The sequence below is a fragment of the Trichomonas vaginalis genome, chromosome III (assembly GCF_026262505.1).
Source record: "Trichomonas vaginalis G3 chromosome III, whole genome shotgun sequence".
NCBI classification, from domain to species: Eukaryota; Parabasalia; order Trichomonadida; family Trichomonadidae; genus Trichomonas; species Trichomonas vaginalis.
In genome coordinates, this window is record NC_067205.1 from 22,925,882 (window position 1) to 22,941,660 (window position 15,779).

Consider the following 15,779-nt stretch of genomic DNA (forward strand, 5'->3'; position numbering starts at 1 on the left):
AAAGTTTTTATTTCATGCAATGTTTAACTATTTCACCATCTTCTTTAACACCCCAGTACTTACGCTTGGAGAGTACATGAACTTCGGTGAAAATTTTGTCCAATTTGAATTGACCCATCTTTTCACCGACTAAACCCATTTCAATGAGTTTGTTGTATCCTTCTTCGTTCGTCATGAGTGCGTCAATGTTCTCATAGTAAACCTTGACTTTGGATTTGACTTCGGAGAAGAATTTGTTGTAGTTGTCAAGGACTGCTTTTGCGAACTGAGGGTAAGACCAATGTTCGACAATAGGTTTTAATGTGGTTACTAAGCCACTTTGACCTTGAGTGAATTCGTACTTCAAAACAAAAGGAGAAAACCTTTCAACAAAGTTGTCGACCTTCTCATAATGTTTACTCTTCATCTCTTGAGGTTTCTTAATGGAATATCCCCATGTCGAATTCATAAGCAATTTGAGTGTCGTTGCAAGTTTGGGGTTTGAAGCTTTCCTAATATCATACAGTTGTTGTATGACTTTTCCAACTGTATAGTTCCTTCCCGGGAACTCACCATCTTCGTTTGGAATTCCAGTCGGAATATATTGGACAAACCTCATGTATGCAGCGTTAAGGTCGACATAGTATATCTTTTCGTTTGAGTCGAACTTGTCGCAACCAATTGGTCCAGTTTGTGGAAATTCAAGTGAGTCTCTTATCTTCTGAGAAACTTCTCCTGTTATCTCATAAACATCGTCAAAGCAACCTGTTTCATATAAAACCTTCTGACCTAACTCAGATGCTCTCCAATACAATTTGACGTCGATTGGATGTCTCAGTTGTAGTTTGTTTATAGCATCTTGAAGTTCTTGCAACCTCATTGGAAGTTCTTCTGGTTCAGGTTGGTATCCGAACAAACCAACTCCTTGTGGAACTGTGTACTTCTTTTGTGCTAGAACTTTGTCTCGAACAACTTTTGGTCTTGCTAACAATGAAAAGTTTGTTTCGTCTTTTGGTACAAAGGTTTCTGTCAGCTTGTCATCTGGAATTGGTTCCAACAAACCTTTCTCGAAAAGAATGTTTACAGCTCTGACAATGTTGCACTTACCACTTCCGAACAATGGGTTTGTAAGACTTTCGTTCAACATGAAGTGGTTGTGGACAATTACAATCTTCAACCATGGTAAGTCTTTGTCAACAACATAGTCGTCATGTGAAGAACCTTTAGCTGTAGGTATGTTGACTCGGATATTGACATTTGCCAACGGTGCAATTTTTGCCAATTGACCTCTGAGAATGTACCTTGTCTTCACACATGACTCAAGATACTTCATCTTCTCATCTGTAACAAGACCAGAGTTCCTGAGACATGTAAGAATGCAAGGTTCATTGACAATTGTTTCAATTGAATTGTAAATTCCATACCTTGTCAAGTCAATGTCAGACTTATTTATGAAGGGGAAGTATCCAGCATGTTGTCTGACTGCTTGAGGGTTAGGTTGGTACCATTCGAACTTGACACTTGCAATTCCTTCAATTGCATTCAAAATGTCTGAGTCGGAGTCAACCATTTGTTCTCTCTTTGTAGTCTTGAAAGCGTCAAGAAGTTTTGCGGCTGTTTGTTCATTGCCATATGCATAGTAAATGTGACCGTCCAAATCTGTTATGGTCAATCTGAGATTGTGTCCTTTCTTATTTCCGTCTTGAATTGCAGCAAGTACACCCATGAAGCCTTCTTTGTTCTTTCCTTTGTCAAAGTTTACTGTAAAGGTTCGACCAGATGCAATTTTACTTCTAACTTCACGGTACTTCTCATATGCATATCTTGTTCTTTCCATGGGAGCATGTGCGTCTTCACCACTACCCTTTTTTCTTCTCAAAGGATACAATTGTTCGTCATGTTTCCAGTAGAATCTGGTAAAACCGTCGTGTCCTTCAACTTGAGGCTCAGTAACATCGAAAGGCATGTCCATAAGACGTTCTTCTTCTAACCTCTCTAATCTGTTTGGATAGTTTGCGCGTGCTGTTTTTAAGTCCATTTCATAGGTCAGACCAGCAAGTTTGTCATAGACTTTTATGGGTCTTCCCTTCCTATATTTAAACTTCTTTGAAACTCTCCAGCCATATCTTTCTAACTCTGCTTTTATTCTAGCAGACCTTCTGTCCATTCTATGTAGGGGCATTTTTTATAAAAATAAAAAATATATTTTTTCTCTTTACTTTACATAACCACCTGCTGCCATAAGTCTTTGACGCCAACCCATACCAGCTAATGAAGGTTGACTTGGTTTAGTTTGGAAACTAAACTTTGGTTTTGGTTTATCTTCAGTTTTTGGTTTTTCTTCTTCTATCGGTTTTTCGTCACTTTTCGGTTCCTCTGACTTTACTTCACTTGCAGGAACAGTTGTGTCGTCAACATCTTCATAAATATCATATGCCATTTGTTTTTGTTTTCCTTTCAACTTTTTGTGTTTGTTGTAAAGTTTAGAATATTTCGACTCTAAGTCAATGAGATGTTCTATAATGAACTGTTGGTCAGTGAAGTAAACTTTTCCATCTGTTGTCTCGAAAGCTCCTTCAGACTTCAATATTTTATTTGTGAGAGTCTGTTTCTTTTTTGAGATACTAGCCGTTCCATTTTTATGAAAAGTGACTTTGTAGTTAGAGTTTGTATTTCCAGACCTGGCACTTTCTATTATTGAATTTTTCTCTTCATCTGTAAGTTCTTTGACAGGTTTTGACAATGGTTCTGAACTTTTTGTTTGTGGTGTCAAATCTACCGTTTCAACTTCTTCGGTCATTTCATCTCAGTAAAAAATTTTAGTTTGGTTTGTTTTCAACTGGTTGTTGTTGTTTTTTAAGTCGGTCTAAAACTTCCTGAGGTATAGGAAGAACTTGACAAACACGTGGTTGTGTAACTGCTGGAAGTCGACAAATCCATCTTGAGCCCATTTGTCTCAAAGCTGTATTGTTCATTTCATCTCAGTAAAAAACTTTACATTCCCCACGTTTGAGGCGGTTGAGGTTGGTTGTTGTTTACCCACTGTTGTGCATGGTTATATCCTCTGTTAAAGAATCTTTCACCTTGGTCCATATAGTGTCCTGCTTGGTTATAGTAGTCATTTGCTTTGTTAAGTAGTTTTCCTGCTTGTCTTCCTACATTGTCCATCCATCCTTGAACTTTTCCTCTTGTTTCAGGATTTGGAATAAGATTTGCTGCATCTCGTGCTACATCCCAACCTTTCTGTACAGTTTGTATAATAGGTTGTGCTTTCTCTTTAAGTATACCTAATGTACTCAAAATCTTCCTTCCAACTCCAAATACACCTCTGCTATTGTTCCCACTGCGGGTAAAAATCTAGATGCGACTCCTGCTAACGCGCCAAATAAACCCATTTCTTATGGGTTAAAAAATGACGAATCCAAACAAGGACCCCTATGTTTCTAAAGCGACAAAGAAAGCACTCATGGTAAAAATCTTTAGTTCAACACCAAATGCTTGGTTTATGGATATCTTGGAAAACATTCCGAGGTATAGAGAAGATGGACCACCATACTGGCTAATATTTGTTGGTCAAAACACAAGATACTGTGAAGCCATACCATTATGGTCCAAAAATATTTTAGATGTGAAAACTGCTTTGACAATATTTCGTTGACAATACCATCCACAACAAAACTGACATCTGACTGTGAAAAGTTCTTTCAATCAGACGATATTAAAAACTATCTGCGTTCAAAAAAATGTAAACCAATATTTCATTGTCGACCAAAACCATTCTGCTCTTGTGTCATTGACGGTTGTATAAAAATGTTAAGAGACTTAAACCAACCACAAGGTGGTGAGGTAGATGAAAATGTCATATGACGACAAGTACAGACATTTCTCCATGGCAAAGATGAGACAAGTTTTAAATATTTACAATAGCCGTAAACAAAAAGGTTTGGGAAACCATTCCCCGAAGAAATGAAAAACAACCCTGACTTAGAGAAAGACTATATATTTAACAATTTAGTCAAAAGAGACAAACAAGAAAGAATGCCGGGCTTCAAACTTCAGAAAGGAGACAAAGTAAAAATAGAAATACCTAAACGCGACCCATATGAAAATACTATTGACTATGACAACAACAAGTACCCGACAGGTACTCACATTCGTGTTCGTAAAAATAGAAGAAAGTATACAAGAGAATATTATGAAGTTTTAGGCAAACATGGCAAAATGTACAGACTGCAAGCAGAAGATAAAACGACTATTGTCAGACCTCGTTTCAAACTTGTCAAAGTTCAAGGTGGTATACTTTCAAAGACAGTTCCTAACAAATATAAGACAACTCCTGACGAATATGCTAAAGAAGTTGAAAATGACGACTAAGCAATTCTATACCATGCGTAAACTGTCATGTAAGGTGGCATGTAGTCTTTACTTTGTCCCGTTGCTTGTGTATACCCTAAAACGCGATGTGTATGGTTTCCTCCTCCCTCAGTGTTACTCCAGTAACAATCTATAGCAAACTTAACGTTGTCTTTAACATCATATCCTTTACCTTTTGTCATTGCTGACCAATCCCAATATCTATGCTTATGCCAACCTGCTTGAGATGTACTTAAATCTACGTAGTGACTGTGTGCAGGTAAGTTTTCACCTGAAATCGTTTTACTTCCACCTGTTTCCTTTGAAGAGTTTGCACAATACAAAAACCTGTCGACTATTTGAGTCCAAGTTCCAAAACCAAGTACTACTTCTGGTCTGGTAGAGTTCATTGACGTATAAATAGAACCTATAGGATATAGTGTTTGAAGTATTTCTGTCTTTAATGTTTGAAGCTCTGTTTTGTCAGCTTTCTTGTCATATAAATCTTGAGCAGTGAATTTAACTTTTTTTTCATCCTCCATGACATAGACATTTCTACATCTAATGTCTTTATCCGATGTTAAACCTTGTGGAAAGTTAGGAGGTTTAAAATATAATCCACCCCCACCAGTTTCTTCAATCGTTCCTAAAATACTTTCTATACCAACAGTTGAGAAGAAGTTATGTGTATGTCCAACGTCACTTTTCCTGTTTAAGGTTTCTTGTAAGTTTGTAATATCAGATATAGAATGTGTATGTCCAACGTCACTTTTCCTGTTTAAGGTTTCTTGTAAGTTTGTAATATCAGATATAGAATGTGTATGTCCAACGTCACTTTTCCTGTTTAAGGTTTCTTGTAAGTTTGTAATATCAGATATAGAATGTGTATGAGTCTTTTTAGAATATTCTTTGTCAGCTCTTGTCACTTCACTTGACATTTTATTGTCAACATATGTTTTGTCCGCTAGTTCAGGATGAGTATGTTCTTTCGTTGCATAAGCTTTGTTAGCTCTTTCTTCTTCTTTTGCTATTGCATCGTCTACATACTCTTTGTCAGCTTTGTTGTCAACATCTGCTTTCAAAAGAAGTTCATCTATAGGTTTCTCGTTTAAGGTTCCTTTTGTTGGATTTATACAAACAGTATGGTTCTTGTTGTCTTGAAACAGAAACTCATCTGTCATTGGGTTTAATGTCAGTTTTAAGCTTCCTTCTTTCAATGACTCAGATATCTTAGAATAGTTTGAAAAGTTTGTTGTGTTCTTATTTAGAGCTTGTATAATGAGTTGTCGGTTGTGTTGTATTTCTCTCATAGACGCTGTTTCATTTGACATTTTTATTCTAGATAAAATATGCTTCCAATAGAAAAAGAAACTTCTAGAGTTGCTACAACTAAACCATTAGATGAACTTTTTACGAATGTCGGTCAAAAGTTTGAGACAGAGACCGTAAAGCATGAAGGCTATCGTTTTGACTACCCGTTAAGATGGCTAAGAGACCCATCCGTCACAAAAGCTATTGGCTTTCGTAGAATGAAGTTCATTTCAGAAGCCATACATGGTTTCCCATTTACGGTCGGTTTTGAAGTTCGATACTATAACAAAGAAAAACGTACGTATGAGAAATTTGAACAGGGAAAACTTTTACAAGTGAATTTGCTTGTAAACTTAGAAACAACTCTTCAAGCTTTTCAAGAAAAAATAAACGATATCTATCTCGAATATGCAAACCAGTATAACATTGACGAGGGAGAGTACCATCTCGATATTATATATGACAGGAAAAATGCAACTGTTAAATTCAATAAAATAGAAGACCTTGGAGAAAACGTTTATATTTCTACAAAATATAACAACTTGGCATGGTATAGATTTTTGAGGATGTTAAATCAGCCTGCAGAATATCCAGTACACCCGGACTTTTATGAAGTCGAAAACCCTAATGGAACATATGAAAATGTTTTCGACTCAGACGCTATTATAGTTCATGCTTCATTTTCTGGTGCACAAAACTCTTTTTTATGCTTGGCAAATGACTTTTACGAAAAACCTACAAAGCTATATGAACCACCAAGTGGAAGTATTTCAGACTTTCAAGTATGGTTTACAACAGATGGAAGAAAGAGAATAGTTCCATTATACCATGCGTTTTACTTAGAACTTAGTTTCATATACAACTACTATCGAACGGTAAAAATATAATTTTTTAATACGGTTGAGGTGTTGGATTTGGTTGCCAACTTGACTGTGGTGCAGGTTCAGGCTGTTGTATAACAGGAGCTTGTTCTTCTGGTTCAGGGTCTTTAGGTATAATACCAACGAACTGACCTACTCTTTTACCAATATTTTTGACACCGTTCCAAATTCCTCTTCCGACAGATTTTATTCCATTCCATATACCTCTTCCAACATTTCGAAAGAAGTTTCCTATTCTTCCAAAGAAACCCATTTTACTATATGTAAAAATCTAATGTCCACCTAGTCTCTTACGTTTCCTTCTGAGTTCCATAGCATTCTTTAACTGGAGCTCATACATTCTATTTCTCCTCTGGTAGAAAACATACTCTGGGTCAACTCCTGTGTTCGCGTCATCTGCATAGAGTTGTTTATATCCCACTTCAGGGTTTGTATAAAACTCTTTCCATCTCATATTTGCATACCATGGTGGCAAACCTAACGCAGCGTCATTTGACATGGCAGTTTGCATTTGTACATCTGTTGGCACTTGACCATAGTTTGCCATTGCAGTTTGTATTCTAACTTCATTTGGAATATTCTCTGGGTTTGGTTGTCCAGGTTGCTGTGCATTTGCTAAGTTCTGTGCGTCCATTTAATATTAGATAAAAATATCTCTTACGAGTACATATACTGAACATTTGCTGGCATTGGTTCATCTTCATATTCTCTGTATCTTTCTGCCACGTCAAAGAAATAGATGACACAATGGAAAAAACCTAAAACAAGTAGTCCTATTTCAAACCACATTTACCTACCAATAAAATTTCTTTGTTGTGACACTTTCTCCGGTTTATAGGACCTCTCTCATATTCTATCTTGTCATATCTAAACTCATAGTCATGTATGTCCTCTAGCCATCTCATAACGGTTTCCAAACCACTTTTATCGGATGTAAAGTAAAAGCATGGACAGTTATGTAAAACGTCTAAAGTTTCTAAAGAGTCTCTCAAAGTCCAGTCTACTTGGTATTGAAAATCGTATGTGTTATAGAACGGCGGGTCTACTATAAAGAAAACATTTTCCTTGTTTTTATATTTTTCATACAACTCTGTCCAATGACATCTCACAAACTCTATACCCTCAGTATATTTTTCTATGTCCTCTTTGAAAACCTTTGTATAGTTAAGATATAAAACTTTTGACATAAGTGTTTCAATGTCATGAACTCTTATAGAACCACTATATAATAGTCTAGCAGATATACTATCCCAGTCAATATACTCTGCTTTTTTCAAAACCTCTCTCACAATATCTTTCTTATCTAATGGTATACTTTCCATCTTACCTATAGGTATCTTTTCTTTTAACTCTTTCAATATTTTGTTTGTGTCTGGTATATGTTTGAGACGGTTCATATAGTTGTCGAAGTCATTGCATATAATCTTTGAGTCAGGAAATATTGTATGGCACAGATGGGATATATAGAAACTTCCACCGAACAAATCTACAAATGTTAGACCATTCGGTAGTTTCTTAAGTTCTCTCAATAGAATATCTTTACATCTACTCTTATTTCCAAAGAAGGGTAACGGTGGTTTTGTAAAATTCATTTTATATATATAATAAAAAATGTTTTTACCTGAAAAGTGACAGAAAAGTGACTGGGGCTAGAGGGCACGAAGTGCCTGGAGGCCCCATTACTTTTTTTTTTTTTTTTTCGTATACATTCAAGAAAGACTATAAATGAAGATTTTTCTATTTTTTTTCATTCTAAAACATCTTTTTTTGGATAATTTTTTTTAATAAATATGTAAGAAAGATTGAAGAAAAAGTAAATTTACTTTAAGAAAATTCGTTTTACATGATGTAAGACCCATAACAACTATAAATATTCAATTATTTAAAATAAAAAAAGAAAAACAGATTAAATGTATCTCACATCAAAATCCATTGACCTACGGATGTTAAGTTTCTGTTTTTAAAAGTTGATATTTTTTTTTTTAATTTTAAGAAAATTAATAGCATGTTATTAGACAATAGGAGTGTAATGATATTGACTAAACAGAAATGAGAGAATAGAGATATAAGTTTGATAAGCAATATTGCGAACAAATTCTGAAGTAAAATCGCGATCAATAATTGAAAATTACGATCATGTACTGAAAAATGACGATCGAATTGAATGAATAGAATTATATCTAAGAAAAAATAAATTGTATTTAGAAGATGAACAAAGAAAGGTGTATGCTAAAAATCATTTAACAATAAATGGAAATAAAACGAAATTGTTAAAAGAAAAAAATGAAAATTGTTAAATAATATATTATTTTTTAGTCATAAGAATAAAAATATAGTAGTTATAAAAGGAATTAGACTTCATATATCAATTCTTTTTCTCTGTAGATGTGGAACGTTTGCTTTTCGATCTCTTTCGATGAACTTGAAAATATAAGTTATTATCGCTGAGAATCCTTTCCGAAATAGGAGCTTTACGTTTAGGAGGATTGTCGGATGAATTTTGTTTTTTATTGTTTGATTTTGTTGTTATGGAAGATTTTTTATTTTTTTCAGAATTTTGCTTGCTATTAACTGAAACTTGTTTTGACGGCCCAACAATAGCATTTGTAGTAGGAAGAATTCCCAATAACGAGCGCATTTTCGATAATTGTTTTTCAATATGATCAAGAAGGTCCAGCTTATGTTCTAGATTACTAGACATTTGATTTGTAGAAGGATGGTTTTGATTTTCTGGTTCTAAATCTGTAGAGTCTGCAATATTTGAATTTTCGGAGCGAATTGGAGCATCTGAACCTTGATTTGTATCGGCTTGCTCAAAATTAGTTTGAATTGGAGGGGATGAATTAAAAATCTGGATGATTTAATGTTTCATTAAATAATGCCATAATTTTTTCTCTTTTTTCATTAATAAACTTAGTGATCATTGTATCTTTATCTGTTAGATCGATCGATTTGAGTATATCTGCATCATGAACTGGAATATTTTCGAACAATGAACTCGATTCTATGGAACCATATGGAGAAATCTCGTTCTGAGCCAAAGAAAGATCACTTACGTTGTATTGTTTGATAGAAAAAATTGTTTTCTCAAGTTCTTTTTGAAAGCAGTCAAGAATATAATTTTTGTAGCTATCAGTGATAACGGTTTTTATATGGCGCTCGATCTTCTGGTTATTTTTGATGGCGTTATATTTATCTAATTGGATTTGAGATATCTTCTTAATAGCTTCATAAATGTTTGGATGTTTTAACGAAGAAAATTCTGAATGCATACTCTCGAGGCAATCATTAGTGAATATTGCAGTTGCATTATTATATTGAGATATTAAATTGTAGTGCGGCAACCAAACTTTGTTGAAATAATCAATATAATCTTTGATCGAATCAACTTTATTTTGATTAATTATATGCATTGTAAGTACAAATTCTTCATGAGACATGAATGGAGTAATAGAATATAGCTTAAATAAAGAATTTTGTAAAGTATTGAAATTTTTTGTATAAAGTGCTACAAGTTTCCTGTGTAAAGCTTGTTTGAAATGAAATAGGCATCCAATTATACGGACTTTAGGGAAAATTTGTTGAAGTGCCTCTATCATTCCCTTTTCAAAATCACAATGAATTTGAATTAGCTTTGAAAATTGAATACCCTTGACAGTAAAAATATATTCAAATGCCTTCTTATAAGATTCAAATGTGCGGTTTTTCATGAATATAAATAAAAGTGGTAGATATTGATTTGTTGAAGGTTCACAAATCATAATTGTTAGCATCTGTCCTTTTTGAAAATGTTTTGGTGTAATTTTAAAAGTTCCATCGCAAAATAAATCTGTGGCTTCTTTTGCAAATTGAATTGCCTTCTCAAAACCAAAAAACATCGTCTCACAATTTGCTTGAAAATCATGGCCAATGAAAAACTGCTCGCCATTTATTAAACAAAAATTAGCAATTTCATCGTCTGTAATTTTTTCTCCAACAGAAAATTTTCTGGACTTATTATAAACTTCCCTGACCAATGAATCTTTAATTAATGGGTTTTCATCAGTACCAACAGCAAGTTCTGTCATAAATTTTTTAATCTGCTGAAAAGTGCCGTTGTCTTCAGAAAATTTTGCCATTGCCTTATTGTATATTTCTGTCAGAGTCATTGATTTATGAAGATCATTTTTTTCATTTTGTAACTTTTTAAATTGTCTGCATTCGGGTATATGTTCCTTTTGTAAATCTTCGGAAACTGAACTGTTCTCAATTTTAACTAAATAACGTGCTTGACAAGAATGATCGATGCAACGGTAGTAACGTTCAATATTATTTGAATTAATAATATTTGTATGATCATGCGAATAAAGCATATCTTTGCGAACAATTGTATCAGGATATTTTCCAGTAACTGCGGGAATATTTTTAACTGCAATATAACTAAAATATCTTCTGACAGCTTTAGATTCATTTTCGGCGTATTTAATATTAAAATATTGAAGAACTTGTTTGATTATATTCGTTTTTTCATCTCTCGATGTTGATTTTTGGTATTTATCAGATTGTTCCCTGATAAATATTTTATTTTCGTCTGTAAAGTTTGCTCTTTTTTGATTAAATATAGATGATTTTCCCATTAAAAAATGAAATGATGCAAAATTTACGAAAACCGTTCGAAAATTGAATCAAAAATGAAAAGTAATACTTAAATGAGGAATTCTTTGAGATATTGGTCTTAGATTGAATGTAGCGTCATTCTTATATAGAATATATATTCATATCATCGGAAATATGATAAAAAGCATATAATAAATGTCAAAAAAGTGAACAAATAAGCAAAGATATTTTTTAAAAAACAATGAAAAGTAATACTTAAATGAGTAATTCTTTGAGATATTGGTCTTAGATTGAATGTAGCGTCACAAATTTCACAAATATAATTTACTATACAATTTTATTCATTTTTTTAAAATGGCTGACGACAGTCTGTATCAACTAACTCAACTAGTCAAGCATAATGATTATTCTTCGGATTCATTAAATCAACTTTATCAATGCATAAGTACAATGACAGAAAGATCAATTGGATGCTTGAATTGGGATAAATTTTTCAAAAAAATCACAGTGACTGATGAAGTTCTTTTACATTTTTTAGCATCCGTTTTAAACATTGAAAAGATATCAGAATGTTTCAAGGATTCTATTTTTTATCACAATATTAATCTTGAAAAATTCAGTAATTTAACTGAAACAGAACAACAAACAATTTTAAATTCCTACAAAGCGGATAAATTTACATATTACATAATGTGCTCACAAAGAGAGAGGGTCAAAGTTGCTATTTGTCACTTTTCCACAAGAATATAATGGGGAAAAAGTTATCATATAGTTGATCTCATTCACTGAGGTGAGAGATGCATGTAGTGTAATGTGATAAACAGTGGGATTGCTGCTCTAAGTCCTAGGTTCGAGACACATTGGCTTCATTTTTCTCTTTTTTATTGACGTAAACTATTCAATTTTTGTGTTATCCATTCAAATTTCAGAATTTTTTTTGCAGATTTCACGCTACATTCGAAGTTACCTTTTGTAACAACCACCACCGCCTACGAAAGACGAAAGTGTGTCACGATTTCACCCGGAAATCCGACGGTTGTTTAAGAGTAAGCACTTTTGGCACCTACTCTGCTCACAAATTGTAAAATCAAACTGGAACAATTTATCCCAAACTTTAGTTAATATTGCAAATCAATATTTGCCATTTTTAGATGAAGAAAAGCAAATATATATATTTACTGAAATAACTGGCAATTATCAAAATTTTGAAATTTCAGTTGCAAACTTGTTACTTTTTTATGAAAACAATGAAGAAAAATTAAGCAACTGTTTTAATTTAACATTGTTCCAGCAAATTTATTCCAAAAATGGAATCGAGCAAATGATATTTTTTACTGCAAATACAATTTGTTGCAATAACACTTCTATCAATTTTTACAATCTCCTTGAAATTGAAGAAATGAATCCATTTGATTTTTTTCTATTTCTCAATTCAATATAAAGAGATATTAAATTGCGATGATTTTCCAAAAGTTACAGAAGTAATCACAGGTTTAATCTCAGCTTCAAATATTAATGCTATTATGCGAATTTGCCAAAAAATTTTGGATAAAATTACATTTTATAAATGTAATTATTGCTATATTACATCAATATGGAATTTTATCACAAATGCAGCAATAATTCTTCCTGATGAAGATTTATTAATCAAATTATTAAAATTCATAGAAAAAACAGAAAAAGCAACAGATGAATTATTCGAACCGGAGAATGATTTGGGTTTCTATGAATATTTAAATTCGATTTTCTCAGATATTACATCTGCGAGAAATAAGCAATTTCTCTTGGAATTTCTAAATACCCATGAAGATGACTTCACTTATGATCAAACATTGTGAGGTCATTTTTGATCAACAAATTAATTGAAATTCCGATCAAAAAAAATTCACAAATTGGATCAAAAAATCGAATCTCAAGTTAAAAATAAAAAATTTCTACATTTTTATCAAATTTAGATTTTTTTTTCAAATCATGCGAATTGATTGAATAATTGCATATTTTATCCCATGCATCTAGAAGTATGTGTAATATTTTTGCTTTCATCAAGAAATTGTCGAATTTGATCTTAATTTTTTTTGAAAAATATACTTTTAGAAAAAGAAATAGTGATTGAATAGCTGCCCATGCTGTAAAAGGGTTATTTTTACAAGTAAAAAAATTGTTATTTTTCGAGCAAGTCGAGGCTTTTTTACCATCTTATTTTTGAAAAATTTACGAAAAATTATATCTGAAAAAACGCTTCATTTTGATATCTTACAATGATAAAATACCAATGTTGCTGGGATATAATAGCTACACCTGGACATCTACTACATTAATGCGTATGACAGGTAAAGTTGATTTCAAAAGTATAGCCTGGAAAGATTACAATAAATCAACGATAATTCAAAAAAATTTCTTATAAGTTAACATAATAAAAATTTAATTTTTATATTGCTTGTATTATACTTAAGTATATAATATATTTAAATCTTAGAATGAAAATTCGGGACGCCCTAGCTATTCAATTTTCCCTTAGGACGCCCATAAACCTCTCAAAAATGTGATGTAAATATCACAATTTTGAGAAATTTACACTAGGACGCCTTAGGACGCCAACCCCCTTTTTTACCTTTTTATTAGATCAATAAATAAACTCTTTTAATGTTCACAATTACATAAATCCATATGAATCAATTCGCTATTTATTTAGTCCCTAATTTTAATAGCTTTTTTGAATCTTGCAATCTAAATAATTAATATATGCAGGTCATTTTATTTTTTTTCTTAATTAAATTATATATAATAATAGATTATATGTCCAAATCGAACAAATTGTGAATTTTTACTTTTGAATGGTATTCAAATTTACCCTCTCCTAAGAAAATGCCCCAACAATAATTTGATACAAATTCAAAAATTGAGAGTTGCTGCATGCTGATGTCGAATCATCACCATGAAACTTCTAACTAAACATAGAAAAAAAATCCAAACCTTGCCTGAATTTCAAAAGATTAACTTAAATTTTGTGGATTTCTGTTGAGAATGAAAGACATTGAGGTATAAAGTCATAAATGCACCACAAAACCTTTCATTTTCAGTATAAGTAAGGCAAATACTGATTTAATAGTCCAAAATTAAGGAAAATTGTTAGGTTTTAGCTTACAAAACAAAACATTTATAAACAAAGAGAAAACAAACAAATCAACAGTAGATAAAATTAGAAAATATCGTCAAATAAGTCGTCATTAAGAGAATTCAGTATAGTATTACCGCCAAAGCTATTGCCTTGTGCTGCCAGTGACGATGGTGTCTGTCTTGGTCCTAAACCTTTTAATATGTTACTTTTAAGGTATCCGCCCGTATGTTTTTGAATTTCCGGTGTATCTTTGTTGGCTCTGAATCCTCCAGTATTTAATTTCGGATTTGCCATGACCGGAGCCGTAGGAGTTGATAAGATGTAATTTACCGAATTGAATTTGTTATCTGGTATTCGTTTCTCTGTTTCTGAGCTTGTGATCTTGTTAGATTGCGCGTTGTTGTTTTGGCGAGGATTAATTGAAGGTCCTTTGAAGAATGGATGAGTTAGAGCTTGGCTAGCGCTTGGACGCTTAGATGGATCGAATTGTAACAATTGTATCATAAGGTCTATAGCTTCTGGTGAAGCATTTGGCATCAATTGCTGTAATGAAGTATGATAACCATTTCCCATCTTAAAACCTGTCTTAGCGGCAAGCTTAACACCATCTGGCCATGTCTCCATTGTAGGATTGCCTAGCACTGAACAGATTTTGTACATTTGATCTGTTTCTGATGAACCAGGGAAAATTGGCTTCAACATGTAAAGCTCAGCCATGATCGCTCCTGCTGCCCATATATCAACTGGCGAGTTATAAAAAGGATGGCGAAGGATAATTTCAGGGGCACGATACCAACGAGTGGAAATATACTCTGTATAAGGGGGTCGGCTACGAATTTCGCGTGCCAAGCCAAAATCAGCGATCTTTAGAACTCCATCTTGGCTCCAAAGTAAATTGTCGGGTTTCATGTCTCGATGGAAAAAGCCTTGCTTGTGAATTATGTTTAATCCTGGGAAAATTTGGCCCATGATGTAACGGACTTTTTCATTTGAGAATGGTTGAGTGCGTTTGCTCATTGTTTTGAGTAACGATTCATCTAATAATTCAAAAACAAGATATAAATGGTCATTTTCACGGAAAACTTGTAATAACTTCTCGACGTTTTCATGTTTGATCTTACGTAATGACTTAACTTCTTTTTCTTGAAGACATTCTTCAAAACTATTGTATTTAGCTTTCATTTTCTTAATAGCAACAAATTGATCATTATCAAGGTTTCGGCATTTAGTAACTACACCAAAGGCGCCGTCACCTAAAACCTTGATTTCTTCGAAGTGCTTCATTAAAATTGACTGGACGATATGGATTCAAAAGTTTGGCCTTATTATATTCTGCTAATTATAGGTAATATATTAATATTTATCCATGACGTTAATGCGAAAAAAGTTAATTGAATGAGGACCTGAAATTATTGAATCAGCTCTTGAAAAGCAATAAAATTTGACTGTTGAAATATATAGACTATAAATTAGATATATGATGAAGTAACTCAACTTCATTCAAATGAAACCGAAAACGAATATTTTTTGAAAAGAAAGTC

The 15,779-nt window shown here is 32.9% G+C and overlaps 10 protein-coding genes across 10 annotated transcripts, besides 3 other annotated features; 1 reads left to right on the forward strand and 9 right to left on the reverse strand.

Moving 5' to 3' along the window:
* Positions 1-5,231: part of a mobile genetic element that runs on past the window's edge.
* On the reverse strand, positions 8-2,161 carry TVAGG3_0747880 (DNA/RNA polymerases family; the record flags this gene model as incomplete). Its single annotated transcript, XM_051245087.1, has 1 exon — positions 8-2,161. The coding sequence occupies one exon, from the start codon at positions 2,159-2,161 to the stop codon at positions 8-10; it is 2,154 nt and encodes a 717-aa protein (XP_051091674.1).
* TVAGG3_0747890 (phage tail repeat-like family) lies at positions 2,195-2,779 on the reverse strand (the record flags this gene model as incomplete). The annotated part of the gene is made up of 1 exon (XM_051245088.1): positions 2,195-2,779. The coding sequence occupies one exon, from the start codon at positions 2,777-2,779 to the stop codon at positions 2,195-2,197; it is 585 nt and encodes a 194-aa protein (XP_051091675.1).
* Positions 2,799-2,954, reverse strand: TVAGG3_0747900 (uncharacterized protein; the record flags this gene model as incomplete). Its single annotated transcript, XM_051245089.1, has 1 exon — positions 2,799-2,954. One exon carries the CDS (start codon positions 2,952-2,954, stop codon positions 2,799-2,801), a length of 156 nt encoding a protein of 51 aa, XP_051091676.1.
* TVAGG3_0747910 (phage tail repeat-like family) lies at positions 4,350-4,874 on the reverse strand (the record flags this gene model as incomplete). Its single annotated transcript, XM_051245090.1, has 1 exon — positions 4,350-4,874. One exon carries the CDS (start codon positions 4,872-4,874, stop codon positions 4,350-4,352), a length of 525 nt encoding a protein of 174 aa, XP_051091677.1.
* Positions 5,232-5,935: 704 nt separating the features above from the next.
* TVAGG3_0747920 (uncharacterized protein) lies at positions 5,936-6,530 on the forward strand (the record flags this gene model as incomplete). Its single annotated transcript, XM_051245091.1, has 1 exon — positions 5,937-6,530. A coding segment is annotated over one exon (594 nt), but the record flags the coding sequence as incomplete, so codon positions are not given.
* A 4-nt stretch (positions 6,531-6,534) lies between these two features.
* On the reverse strand, positions 6,535-6,777 carry TVAGG3_0747930 (serine threonine-protein phosphatase family; the record flags this gene model as incomplete). Its single annotated transcript, XM_051245092.1, has 1 exon — positions 6,535-6,777. One exon carries the CDS (start codon positions 6,775-6,777, stop codon positions 6,535-6,537), a length of 243 nt encoding a protein of 80 aa, XP_051091679.1.
* An 18-nt stretch (positions 6,778-6,795) lies between these two features.
* Positions 6,796-7,158, reverse strand: TVAGG3_0747940 (uncharacterized protein; the record flags this gene model as incomplete). The annotated part of the gene is made up of 1 exon (XM_051245093.1): positions 6,796-7,158. The coding sequence occupies one exon, from the start codon at positions 7,156-7,158 to the stop codon at positions 6,796-6,798; it is 363 nt and encodes a 120-aa protein (XP_051091680.1).
* Positions 7,159-7,313: 155 nt separating this feature from the next.
* Positions 7,314-8,116, reverse strand: TVAGG3_0747950 (phage tail repeat-like family; the record flags this gene model as incomplete). Its single annotated transcript, XM_051245094.1, has 1 exon — positions 7,314-8,116. A coding segment is annotated over one exon (803 nt), but the record flags the coding sequence as incomplete, so codon positions are not given.
* A 108-nt stretch (positions 8,117-8,224) lies between these two features.
* Positions 8,225-11,823: a mobile genetic element.
* TVAGG3_0747970 (MULE transposase domain-containing protein) lies at positions 9,396-10,123 on the reverse strand (the record flags this gene model as incomplete). The annotated part of the gene is made up of 1 exon (XM_051245095.1): positions 9,396-10,123. A coding segment is annotated over one exon (728 nt), but the record flags the coding sequence as incomplete, so codon positions are not given.
* Positions 11,824-12,181: 358 nt separating the features above from the next.
* Positions 12,182-13,732: a mobile genetic element.
* A 187-nt stretch (positions 13,733-13,919) lies between these two features.
* On the reverse strand, positions 13,920-15,553 carry TVAGG3_0747990 (STKc MAK like domain-containing protein; the record flags this gene model as incomplete). The annotated part of the gene is made up of 1 exon (XM_001296860.1): positions 14,320-15,522. The coding sequence occupies one exon, from the start codon at positions 15,520-15,522 to the stop codon at positions 14,320-14,322; it is 1,203 nt and encodes a 400-aa protein (XP_001296861.1).
* Between the last annotated feature and the right edge of the window lie 226 nt (positions 15,554-15,779).